We start from the raw sequence: 13,691 nt of genomic DNA, 5'->3' as shown, positions 1-13,691 counted from the left end.
TCCACTTGCAAAGGGAAAAGGAGGGCCCTTGAACTTCCTCAAACAAGTGCTTTGCACATTGAACTTGTCCTATTTTCTTTCCTGTGATTTTGCTCTGCCTGTCCAAATGCATTATCCTCTAAGTCCCAACCTGAGCTTTACATTTTCTGGAAAAAGTCTTCCGATCTTCATTTCTTTTCTCATGAGATTATGTCAGTCTAACTACAGTTATAGTTAGTTTGTAACGTTGTTGATAGCTGCGTGTCAATTCCATTACACTGTTGCTTAAACTTGCACCCTCCAAGACCTAGCATAAACCCTGGCATGTAGCAGGGACAAATAAATATTTATTTAATGAACTTGTCTTCTTGTATTTGAAATATGAATCCCTTTGAGTAGATGCTTGTTAGCATGAAATATTTGGTAGACACACCTGAAGAAGTTCCTAGACAGTAAAGTGCCCATATGATGAACTGAAATGAGGTGTCGAGATACTTAGAGAGTAAAGCTCGTGGTATCAGCTTCAAAGCTTCAAAATGAAGAAATGTAGCTTATGATCAGCTTCATCACTTCTGGTAGATACTAAAAGAATTGAAGGTGTTTTGTTTTGTGTGTGTGTGTGTGTGTGTGTGTGTGTGTGTGTAGTGCACATAATGGGTCAGACAAACTGAAGAATGCTCTCAGAATACCCAAAGGTATTAAAGCAGAGTCCATAAACCAGAAATTGGCCTCAATTGGTCTTAATTACCTGAAAGAAAGTAAAAAGATAATCTAAGTCTTGCTATTACTTCTAGGTCTAGGACGATCAAAGAATGGGTGTGATCCTAACAGACAACTTAGATGTTCTGGAACCGAGAAGTTCATCACAAAAAATGCCATTTCCCCCCTCTAATTGCAGTTGAACCAGTCATTGAAATTATAAACATCATCACAATTACTACATTCATCTGCAACAGTGGAATAATATTTACCAAGTGAGTAGCTCAACATTATTTTAGATTTATGAAATATCCATGCATTTATTCAGTAGTCCTCACCCGTAATACTTTATTCATGCAGGGAGCAATACAATATTGTATTTTCACTGTCCTATCTCCATCCCAATTGGGTGATAGGTCCAGTGTTCACCATTAAGAACTACCCCAAGCGGCTCATGTCCCAAATACCCATCTAAATCAGAGGTTCCAAACAGAAGAATAATTTTGCCTCCAGAGGACAATTGGCAAGGTCTGGAGACATATGCAATTGCCACAACAGAAGTATGGTGTGTGTGGGGAAGGTGGGGGAGGCAGTGCTACTGGCATCTAGTGGAAGAGGCCAGGGATGCTGCTAAACATCTTAGGACACACAAGACAGCTCTATCCTAACAAAGAAAGATCCAGCCCAAATGTGAATAGTGCCAAGAGCCCTGGAAACCACGGAGACAGTAAATGCTTGGTTAAAGTGCAAGAAACAAAGCAAAAAGGTAGAGAATGATAAAAGAAGGGCATGACCAAAGGGGGGGGGGGTGGATCATGACAAAGTAAGCGAATAGAGCAAACATGAGAAATATGATGATGCGAAATAGCACAAGATTTGCAAACAGATTAACAATTATCGTGGAAAATAAATTCTCCGAACGTTGCCCTCTGCCCTAATATGTTTCACATGCAGAGCTAGGCCTGAGTTGTGTTTTTAGTAGTACTATGCTGGAGAGTGTGGGGTGATCATTAGCAGAAAGGAAATTATTCCTATGAATACACATAAATGTGTATTAAGAGGTTTCAATGTTACAGTGAGCCATCACAAAACTGCTAGAAATCTCTCTTGCAAATTAGACATGAGTATCTGAGAAAATGATCTTAAAAAACTATGAACATAATTTTATAAACTGAGAGGAAGGTTCTTTATAAGTAAAATTTTAATTTAATCTTGCTTAAAGTCTTGGGCATGAAATTAAACTATATATTTTAGGAGATAGGTACTGCCAGCCCATATTTTCAAGAAAATGGAGACCATGGTAGTTAATTTTGTTTAATGTTTATTATTATTATTTTTTGAGGTGGGGGGAGGGGCAGTGAAAGAGGAGAGAGAGGATCCCAAGCAGACTCCATGCTGTCAGCACAGAGCCTGACTTGGGACTCCATCTCACGAACTGTGAGATCATGACCTGAGCTGAAATCAAGAGTCGGATGCTTAACTGAGCCAGCTAGGCGCCCCCACCAATAAATCCCTTTTAGGGCAAACCCTATTTGGCATCTATTTATCAAAGGACTACAACTAACACATTGGATCAGCAACCAGGTTTGTTTATTTTTTTTTAATTTTTTAATGTTAATTTTTGTTTTTGAGAGAGAGATAGAGCATGAGCCAGGTAGGGGCAGAGAGAGAAGAAGACACAGAATCTGAAGCAGGATCTAGGCTCTGAACTGTGAGATCATGACCTGAGTCAAAGTCAGACGCTTAACTGACTAGCCACCCAGACACCCCAAGATTTGTTTATTTTTTTATATGAAGTGGTAACTTACTCTTTGGATTGTCAGTAATGAGTTTTGTGAGATTTACTCACGTTTTTTGAAATCGTTTTTGTTTTATTACTATTGAAACTTAAATTTTTTTGTCTCCATTACTGCACTTGCTACATGATGGTGAGTTAGAATTGTATGTGTGTGAACTTCATTAAAGCAGGGAATTTAGGCCTTTGTTCAGAACAATGTCTTGTCTATAATCAGAAATCAATAAATATTTTTTCAACGAATGCCTAACTAAAATAATTCTCTAAAGCAATCAGATGAACAAATCCACCTACCAGGGGAAATAAACCTTTTAACATGCAATATATGACATGTATTTGAATTGTGCTTTAAATTTCTTGTTTCCTATTGAGTAACTTATGTCATATGAAACAGATAATACAAAACAAAACAAAAAGATGCTTTCCTAATGAAGACAGTCAAAGGTGCGGGATGCATTCAATACATGTACCATATGAATAAAAAAAATGGAATGCCATAATTCATGGTAGAAAAAAAGTTTATTTTAAATGCCAATTCTAGGGATGCCTGGGTGGCTCAGTCGGTTGGGCGGCTGACTTCGGCTCGGGTCGTGATCTCCTGGTCCATGAGTCTGTGAGTTCGAGTCCCGCGTCGGGCTCTGTGCTGACAGCTCAGAGCCTGAGCCTGCTTCGAGCTCTGTGTCATCCTCTCTCTCTGTACCTCCTCCGCTCACACACACTCTCTCTCTCTCTCTCTCTCAAAAATAAATAAACGTTAAAAATTGTTTAAATGCCAATTCTATTTGAAATTTAAGTGAAAGAATTCTAAGATAACAATAAGAGAAAAATCTTAGAAAGAAAGTAACAGAAGGGATTCTGGGCATTGACATAAGAATGAAATTTCAATATATATCTCATATGTCTGATTTAGAAAAAAAGGTCACTTTGTCCACAATGAATCACACACTTCTGGGAGGACTGTGACGGCAAGTCCTGCTGAAGGAGATGGTCAGTGATTGCAGATACTGGACAAGCTGCATGTTAACATTTCATAAGGTACAAACATAACCATGAGATAATGGGGGATATTCAGTAAGCTGACCTAAAAAAGCGAGAGCTAAAAGCTGGTTGGTTACAAGTTGACTGGCAACTCCTGGAAGAAAAAAAAGTTGGACGATAGAAGCTGGACCCACAGCCCAGAGATTGGAAACCAGTGCTCCCATAACCAAAAGACCCAAGGCCAATGTTTCCACATCCCAGAGATCCAGTGTAATTTGTTTGGCAGGGTCCGAAGAAGATGGAATTCTTTGGACGGAAGCAGGATGTCTGGTAGGATCTGGCCCCGGTACAGGATGTCCAGCAGCTGGTGGGCTCACAGTAGGTCTCCTGGCAGCCACCAAAGAGAGAGGAGCCCAGCTGGCAGGTGTTGGGAGAGTAGACTGCATTGCTGGGGTAGAAAGAGTCATAGGTGGAAACGGGGTGCCCCAGGTAACCTCCAAGAGAGCTGGAGGAGAAGCTTCCAGAACTGCGGTTGCAGTGCATGTTGGGAGTTCTGAGTTCAGCTGAGTTGCAGAGAGGTTTGGTGAGTGTGACTGTTACCTTCTACTGGAACCTTATTATATACCCTAGCAATGGGGTAGTAGCATGTGCCCTTTTTAATAAGAATGCTTAATTAGGCTCCAGTCAAAATGAAATCCATTAACCATCAAAGCCCTTTTTTATGAACACAGACTTTTAAATGAAAGAATCTCATTAGTTTTTCAAAGCGATTGTTCATGAGGTAAAAATGTCACCTCTCATTCACCTGGCTTGGGTAGATGAATGTAATTGTATGGTAAGTGTCCCTTTAAGATTGGTGTTTTATTCATCTACCCCTCAAGATATTGTATCGAATGGGTAACACAGTGAGAAATTTGCCATGTTTAAAGTTCTCAAAAAAGTGCTTTGTAGGCTGGAGGGGATATTTATTTTGTTCCAAGTTTAGGAACCCAATTGAGAATAACAACAACAAAAATATCCATACTCTCTGTTTCCTCTCCCAAATCTTGTGGCCCTTATAGAAGAAATAAACCCCTATGCACTCCTAATTGAAGGAAAAGCTAAATGAATATCCTACACATTTGGATTTTGGTTTTCCTACAACACAAGTGCCCAAGCTGCTTTTGTGTGTATAAGTATTTGATTTAAAAATAGAGGGTCTAATATCTGCAGGAGTACTTTGAAGATTACATTGTAAAAATACTGAAGTCGGGGAATCCTTGCCCTGAAGTTGACTTGCTTCCTGTTAGAGTCACTGATAAATTGTCAAAAACTCTTCATCCCTATAAAGTTTAAGTAATTTTTTGGTGGTGTTGATGTGATTGAAAATGAGAGAATAAGCACTACACATAAAAAAATGGGTCTTTGAGTCTCGTAGTTTCCTCTTCTAGGGTGGGAATTGTACTATAGAAGGTAAAGGAAATCAAGAAATTAGGAAAGTGTCTACCCTATGTAGACTTCAAAGAAATAACAAACGTTTGAAGAATTCATAGTTACAAATGACTTTTATAAATTGAAATGGGGTGGGGGAAATCAGAAAAGATGATAATGTGAAATTCAGAATGAATGCCTTTGATTCTGCCCAGAGAATTAGTATCATTAGTATCTTTCTAGACTCTCCGGCCAAGGTCATTATTGACTGCAAGTGGAGTAGTGCATGGTTACAGGAAATGGCTTAAAATATCCTGTGGGAATGGGCAAACCTCCTAGGATGCCCATCTTCAAAAATTGAAATGTTGTCCAGTGGAAATGAGCTGAGACTCATTCTAGAAAGAACTGAGATTACTAGGTGGAAGCTTTAAGGTAAGATTCAGCTAAAAATCTAAGACAAGCCACTGTTGTAGGTAATGAGATTTCCATCTTGAGGGCACTGGGAATAGCTTATCAGGATGTTGTCAATAGGAATCCAACCTGGTAGAGGACTGGAGATAATTGTTAAACTCCCTTCCAAATTGTAGACTTCATGGGTCTGAACTTTTTGAGTAGATGAATTGGTTTTCAAGAATGTTTCTGGGGCGCCTGGGTGGCGCAGTCGGTTAAGCGTCCGACTTCAGCCAGGTCACGATCTCGCGGTCCGTGAGTTCGAGCCCCGCGTCGGGCTCTGGGCTGATGGCTCAGAGCCTGGAGCCTGTTTCCGATTCTGTGTCTCCCTCTCTCTCTCTGCCCCTCCCCCGTTCATGCTCTGTCTCTCTCTGTCCCAAAAATAAATAAACGTTGAAAAAAAAATTAAAAAAAAAAGAATGTTTCATGTATTACCCAACATAGTTTGTCCTCTTTCTAAAATAAGCAAATCTTATTTATTAGGCTTCTTAATTATGAATAGCAGAAAGCATTCTACTATATTCCAAACCTTCCTATTTTATTTGTGTATAAAATATTGAACATTGGGGTGCCTGGGTGACTCAGTCAGTTGAGCATCCAACTCTTGATTTCAGCTCAGGTCATGATCCCAGAGTTGTGAGAACGAGCCTTGTGGCAGGCTCTATGCTGAGCGTGGAGACTTCTTAAGATTCTCTCTCTCCATCTGCCCCTTTCCCCCACTGACAATCTTTCTCTCTCTGTCTCAAAAACAAAAATAAAAACAAAAACAAAAATATGGAACACCAAAACATCCGTGTATTCAACTCACCTAAATCGAATTTGCTTTTGGATGTCATCTGCTCTTATATAAGCTGTTTCTGTGGAAGAATATTCTATAAGTCACATATTAGAGAATTTTTTTACATTCTTACTTCCACAAAACGGAGGTTTTTGCACTCCAACACTTTTGTTCAGAAGTGGAAGGGAAATGCTGCACGGTGAAATGAACAAATCAAACAGCACAGAAGCCACAGGAAGATAAACTTTCTCAATCTCTCTACTTCCTCAAAGTATCAATCTTCATTACCCTACTACATTGAGGTGGAATATGAGTCATAGAACAAGAAAAAATATGACCATTATTTTAGAAATTTTGTAATGCTTGTCAGAAACACCTGAAAACAATTTAAGTCAAAGTGATGTATGTTGCTTTCTGAGGCAAGGAAGAATCTTCTTAAGATGGCTCCTTTGGTCCAATACTTCAAGGCAATTACCTTATAAACTTTCTTTAGAACAAGAACATTTTCCAGAGTCTGGGGAGGTTTTTTTTTTTTTTTTTAATGATCAACACTACTTCTGATTAAAGATAGAAATACATTGGGCATTTTTGCCACGTTTTGGTTTTTTAATGCTTTTTCAGCAATCTTAGATGAATCATCTCTAACATTCCAAAATAGCATAAAGCAATTTATAATATTTAATTTATACCACAGTAAACACACACATACACACACAAGAAATAAAAACTGAGATTGATATATATATATATATATATCATTGATATATATATATATATATATATATATATATATATATATATAAGTTTATTTAGAAAGAGAGAGAGGGAGCAGGTGGGGGAGGGCAGAGAGACACAGAGAGAGAGAGAGAGAGAGAGAGAGAGAGAGAATCCCAAGCAGGCTCCATGCTGTCAGTGCAGAGCTGACACAGGGTTCGATCCTATGAACTATGAGATCATGACCTGAGCCGAAATCAAGAGTCCAACATTCAACTGACTGAACCACCCAGGCCCCCAAGATTGACTCTTATTAGTTTTCGTACACTTTAAGCAAACCCTGAATTCCTCAGTTCCCTGAAATAAGGGAATCTCAGTTAATATTTCACTGAAGCCATTCAAATTGAGATCTGACTTTTAAAAAATCCTCATACATCTTGCATATTACCATTGCTGCTTCCTGATGATACCATTCATTAAGGAAACTTGCTTGGCAACAATCAATGTATGTTTTTGTTTAAAAGAAATGACTATGAATAGATCAGTTAGTTAGCAACTTTGCCATCCAGATGGCAACAATTTGAGGCAGATTGTGAAAGGGGTATCAATTATTTTTAATTAAGCCAGCCTTCCTCCTCCCAGACACTGTCTACCTCTAAAGCAGTTCTCTGAGTGATCTGCTGGGTGACCTTTGGTAGAGGAAGATGACTAATAGCTTTGAAGATTCAACGCTATTACCTGAATTTCAAGCCACAAACATTACTGTGCTTTCCAGTTGTAAAACCACAAAAACTACATGCGTTTGATTGTGATGATCTTTTCAATTCAATTAAAAGCAGAAGGTAACCTGTTTTTATGTGTCATGCAAACGGCACACCCAATGATAAGGGTATATAAATGCCCCAGTCCAAGATGTGACATTCGAACTCAGAATCTTGCTGTAAAGCACATCTCCTGTCACCATGTCCCACAACTGCTGCTCTGGAAACATCTCCTCTCAGTCTCTTGGGGGGTTCCTGCGCTACCCAGGATCTTCCTGTGGATCTCTCTACCCCAACAACCTGTTCTTCAGCACTAATCTCCGCTCTCCCAGCAGCTGCCAGCTGGGCTCCTCTCTCTACAGTGGCTGTCAGGAGACCTGCTGTGACCCCACCGGCTTCCGGACATCCTACCTGGTGTCCAGCCCCTGCCAGACGTCCTGCTACCGACCAAGGACCTCCATGTTCTACAGTCCCTGCCAGACAACGTATTCTGGGTCTCTGGACTTTGGCTCCAATGGCTTTCAATCTTTTGGTTATGGCTCTCCCTTTCTGGGCTTTGGATCCAGTGGTTTCCAATCAATGGGGTGTGGTCCCAATGCTTTTTCATCCCTGAGTTGTAGATCGAGCTTTTATCGTCCAATGTCCTTCTCTTCTAGAAGTAGCCAGTCTGCTTTTTACCAACCAACCTGTGGATCTGGCTTCAACTAATCTTATGTTTGAACATAATACCTCCTATGTCTAGAAATTTAACGAAACAACTACTATATCAAGATCCATGCGGCCTATTGATCTCCTGTCCTATCATTAGCTTACAAATTTGACTTATACTGTTACCTATTATGGATTAGAAATAACTTGAATTCCAGTAATTGGAAAATACATTCATTGAAGAAAGATATTGAAGCAGTTTTCTTGTAGTTATATAGATGTAGCACTGAGGCATGTTTCTTTCTTAATATCAACTAGTTATTTCTTCTAGTGCATTTGTTTCAAATTTCACAAAATGGAAAAATGTAAGTTTAAATAAAAATATATTATATGACCTTCACATATAAGATTTTTATATTACTTGTTTACTCTGTGTCTTCAAAACTACTTTTAAACATCTGAATGGATATTTCTGATATTTGTGTTTATCATTTAAATTTTTTTTACTTTAGCAAGTAAAGTCATCAGGGCACCTGGATGGCTTGAGTAAGCATCAGACTCTTGATTTCAGCTCAGGTCATGGTTTCACAGGGTGTGAGTTCGAGCCCCATGTCAGGCTCTATGCAGACAGAGCCTGCTTGGGATTCTCTCTCCCTCTCTCTCTGCCCCTCGCCTTCTCTCATGCTCTCTCTCTCTCTCTCTCTCTGTCAAAATAAGTAAATAAACATTTTTTAAGTCAAATCATCAACTGTCTTTTTGGTTTGAAAGAAATGATTTCATCTTTAATGTCTACTCCATATCTTCACGTGATAAAATCTAGACATATATTTTTTATTGAAAATTTTTTTACGTTTATTTATTTTTGAGAGACAGAGTGAGACAAAGTGAGAATGAGGGAGAGGCAGAGAGAGAGGGAGACACAGGATCGGAAGCAGGCTCCAGGCTCTGAGCTGTCAGCACAGAGCCTGACGCGGGGCTCGAACCCACAGACCGTGAGATCATGAGCTGAGTCGAAGTCGAACTCTCAACTGACTGAGCCACCCAGGTGCCCCTAGACATATATTTTTAAGAAAACAAACAATTGTGGCCTTTTGTTCTGTATGGAGTGAGAAATTTCAATGTTTTTGTGCAGAATAATTATAAATTGTAAAGGATATTAAACATACTACATAATTTTAGAAAGAAGATTACTCTAATAACTGTATCCTAAAATATAAGAGAAAGTGGACTGAAGTTCTCCAGTAGTAAGTTAGACATTAGTGAATTAGATTTGGTGAGGCTTCCATTAACCCCGTTCTGCTGACATAGAAGAAATCAAGTCTCAAGTGTTGAATCACTACATTGTACATCTGAAACTAATATAACACTGTGTGTTAACTACAATGGAATTAAAATAAAATTTTAATAATAATGGGAAAAAGAGACCAAGTCTCTAAATTAAATATCTAACACATTCCAATATTTATTAGTAGGCAAGCACAGCAGAGTCAGTCCTGTAAGTTTGGTGAAGTCCCAACATGCTCCTGCTTTGCAGTTGTTTGGTTGATAACACTCATTGGAAAACAACAATGACAAAACAAAACTCAAAGCCAATGCAAATATTCTGTTTCAGCATTCAGCCAAACATCCGGGCAGATGACAACCTTCGAATCAGCACCTCTGTCCCAGATTTTTACCCTCTCAGTCAAGGGCAATGTTACTGAAGGCACAGAGAGCTAAATTCTTACCCACAGGGTAACTGTATGTCTTGGCTTATTCTGTCTGGCTTAGCATCCAGTCTCATTTTTTCATGGTCTTAGAGTTTTTACTTATGAGTGATCATTGAATTAATATAAGTGAGATAGGTTTGAGAGGCCTCCACTTTACTTTGGTCATACTTTCAGCTAGTGGGGTATAAGATGCATATATAGTGAACAGAGTCTTTGCTTTAACCAATGTTAAATCCGAAAGAAGACAAGCCTTTTCTTATCCTTCCGTTGTTCACCCTTTTTGAATAAAATCGGATTATTGCTTTTCTTTCGCAGTGTGCAAAGGCATGGCTGAGAAACAATTACACTCCGATACAAATGGTAGGACAGCTCACACATTCAAATCTTGGTGGAGGGTCATTTGTTTTTCTAACCTGGTCGGGACTGCTTTGGCTCTCTTGATGGGGCACAACCTGCAATACGATACAACGTGTTACCAGTGGGTGGAGTTAGTGAGAAATTTGAGAATTACTGATTAGCTGTATATGAAATATGAGCATGCACTTGAGGCTGCCACACCACATATAAAGAATAATTTACATGCCCTTGCTGCTGTCGTTTGACCGCATATTATATTAGTTAAATCTGCAACTATTAGTTTTGTTTGGAAACATTTTCTTCTTTAAACTTTGCAAAATTTTATTCTTAGGAGCAATTACTCAAATGAAAAGTTCATATTCAATGAAGAAGGTAAATACAGAATTTCTGTTATTAAAGCAGGTTGACGGTGAATATATAATCTGAACCATAATTTGAAACTATTTACTATCCACTATGGAGGTCAGAATGGCACTGACCACATGAAAAGTTAAGAGACAATTTTGCTGAAGAAGCATCAGTAGCTACTTCAAAGTAAAGTAGCAGTTTTTTCCAAGTTTATTTATATTTTTATTTAAATAATCTCTGCACCCAACATGGGACTCAAACTCATGACCCCGAGATCAAGAGTCACATGCTCTTTCAACTGAGCCAACCAGGGGCCCAAAGATAGTTTTTATGATAATGTGAGGAGAGAAAAATTTTCTAAAGGCCTGATATACAAGGGAAGCCATCTTAGACTTATTTCTAAGTCAGCCTGACTGTACATTAACTTTGTTCAAACCAAAAGCCTGATTGATGGCCGCCATAATGCATTGTATACCTACTTTGTGAATGAGGAGCCTTAAGGAAAACCATCTTGTCCTTGAGATATCGATCATTGCTCCTACTTCCTGCATTCCTTCATTTTACAACTCATGATTTCTACCTATTTGTCAGTCTATAATATTTTTGAACTTTTCCAAGATTGTAAAAAAGTACATAACCCTGTAAAGACTGTTCATTCTCTGGAGGACTTTCTTTCCAGTGAAGATTGTGTTTTCCGGGCAGCTGTCCTAATTGGGGCTTGAGTAAGACTCTATTTTCATTCTATATTAGAGTTCTTGCTGGCAAATCTGCATCACCAAATGCTTCCAAAGATGATTATCATTAGCAGTTGCAAAAGATGTGTTAACATATCACTCGGGTACATACATTTTTATTTAGGTCGAATAACTATGCTAATGATCTTCACGCATGTTAAACCCTAAGTTTTCTCGTGCATTCGAAAAGAACACACACGCAAAAGCAATAGCTGTTGATGTGCTCTTCCATTAGAGTTGTGTTTGTTTTACTCTTGTTCATTTGTTTCATATCAATTTAATTATTAGATCAGCCGAAGAACCTGAAGAGTGAGAGTAAAATGTTCTCCCAACACCATGTGAAGAATCCAAGGATGTAAAGCTATCGAAAGTTCATGATGCTCTATTTGACAATGTTAATGTGAAGCCATTTAAATAGTTCAACCGTGGGGCGCCTGGGTGGCTCAGTCGGTTAAGCGTCCAACTTCAGCTCAGGTCACGATCTCGCGGTCCGTGAGTTCGAGCCCCGCGTCAGGCTCTGGGCTGATGCCTCAGAGCCTGGAGCCTGCTTCCGATTCTGTGTCTCCCTCTCTCTCTGACCCTCCCCCGTTCATGCTCTGTCTCTCTCTGTCTCAAAAATAAACTTAAAAAAAAATTAAAAAAATAGTTCAACCCTGAAGCTAAAATCATTGGTTGTTGCCTTAGTAATAATAAAAAATACAAATATGGTGAAGGACAACATCATGGCAAAGATGAGTAAGATTCCTGTGGAGAAGAAATAGTTGTAAGTACTGTAAACAAATGACTCCTAATTGTATCCAAAAAAGCTTCAGTATCCTGCTAATCAAACTGGAAGCAGTAGTTTAAAAGCTTTAAAAGCAGTCACATATGTACCCACAGCAGGTTAGTTCGGCAATCAATGCTTTTCCTCACCTCATCTGTAACCTCTGTTGTATTATTAATTATCTTTGTGCTTTTGTGTTGCTGGTTTTAAGGTTATTAGTACGTTATTTTTACATGACAAAGCACACACAAAGAATTTTCTTTTGTTTCTTGCTTGGGTTAAGTACTCTGCCATGCTGGATTCTAAATCTTTTTTTTTTTTTTTCCTACACCTATGCTATTTCTGCATCTATAATCCTAGTTTACTCTACTCAAGGACTTTCCCGTGATTTTTCTCAGATTGCCTCCTTCAACCTGACTCACCAAGATGGGAATAGAGTTTACAGTATCTGGGAGATGTCACAAGAGTTTGGTGATCTTATTTTTTTTTAATTTCAGAGAGAAGTTTCTAGGGGGTGACAGGATTTGTGTTGGGGAATTCGAAGGGAAGATAAGAAATCTGTCAAGTTGCATAAGAATTATCTTCCTCTTCTTGTTTATTTTATCTTTTTAATTTTCAACAAGAAGCTAATTATCTCCAGTTTTTAGCTGCTGGTATTGAACTTGAATATACCAAGTGAGATGCAAGGGAGCTTTTTTTGTGTGTGTTCTTTTTTAACTATTTAACTGTTCATAGCGTTGGGTATTGAGGAAGGGAACATCATGATGTGACACTAATAATGGTAATTAAACTGAATTGTCATAGCACTCAGGATTTCTAGCGATATCTTCCTGAGAGGAAATCAAATATTTCTCTCTCAGTGTATTATTAGGTATTATAGTTAATACACATATTTTTAAAAGAAATTAGCTCATCCTTCCTACAGGTTCTTCTTCTAAACTCTAAATTTATTTTCAGTTTTACTCTTTATTATGCATATCGCTCATGAGGCTAATGAAACAAAATGCCTTAGGAGTTGAAGGCTATTCATATAAAACAATTTCTGTAGCACAAGAGGTACTGAGGTACTCTGGTGAAATAAGGGGTTGCATATTAAAAAAATCAGAAAAGAACAATAAAAGAGCTTCAGGAGATCAAATTCTGCTAGATCTTTGATTTATACACTTCGGCAAGCTTCTAATCCTTTGGAGTTTTTATTCCCTTATCTCTGGAAAGGTCTATAAGACAATGTTTATCTTTCTCACAGGGATGTTTGAACATTAAATGGAAGTGGTATATCTGATACCTCTCGTGTCCTCCATTATATCCTCATTCTCTCGCTCGGATCCGGGCACAGATATGGTGAACAATTTCATGCAGACTTCAACCCTCTTTGCCCAGACAGTTCCTCCCCTGCCAAACACAGCACATCTTTCGTTCTTGACCTGGGCTTCTCTGAGGTTACAGCCAGGAAAACAAATGGAGCTCACGGTGAATCCTTCTTTGCACAATGAATAAAGTTCTAGGAAGTTAACATACATCTGGGACAATCTCGAACCAATGGTAGAGATGGGAGCTATTGAATAAAT

General features: G+C 38.6%; 2 protein-coding genes across 2 annotated transcripts; one reads left to right on the top strand and one right to left on the bottom strand.

The window, feature by feature from the left end:
* Positions 1-3,541: 3,541 nt before the first annotated feature.
* On the bottom strand, positions 3,542-4,006 carry LOC125175609 (keratin-associated protein 15-1). Its single transcript, XM_047876333.1, has one exon. The coding sequence runs from the start codon at positions 3,992-3,994 to the stop codon at positions 3,542-3,544; it is 453 nt and encodes a 150-aa protein (XP_047732289.1). The 5' UTR covers positions 3,995-4,006.
* Positions 4,007-7,756: 3,750 nt separating this feature from the next.
* Positions 7,757-8,272, top strand: LOC125174547 (keratin-associated protein 13-1-like). The gene has a single exon (XM_047874054.1). The coding sequence runs from the start codon at positions 7,766-7,768 to the stop codon at positions 8,270-8,272; it is 507 nt and encodes a 168-aa protein (XP_047730010.1). The 5' UTR covers positions 7,757-7,765.
* The last annotated feature ends 5,419 nt before the right edge of the window (positions 8,273-13,691 follow it).

Source organism: Prionailurus viverrinus, chromosome C2 (genome assembly GCF_022837055.1).
Source record: "Prionailurus viverrinus isolate Anna chromosome C2, UM_Priviv_1.0, whole genome shotgun sequence".
Classification (NCBI taxonomy): Eukaryota; Metazoa; Chordata; class Mammalia; order Carnivora; family Felidae; genus Prionailurus; species Prionailurus viverrinus.
Note: the sequence above shows the minus strand (reverse complement) of the source record. Positions and strands in the feature narration are given on the sequence as shown.

What these genes read in the sequence shown, in the direction of transcription:
- LOC125175609 (XM_047876333.1), bottom strand. Translation starts at nt 3,994, where the DNA reads ATGCACTGCAACCGCAGTTCTGGAAGCTTCTCCTCCAGCTCTCTTGGA.
- LOC125174547 (XM_047874054.1), top strand. Translation starts at nt 7,766, where the DNA reads ATGTCCCACAACTGCTGCTCTGGAAACATCTCCTCTCAGTCTCTTGGG.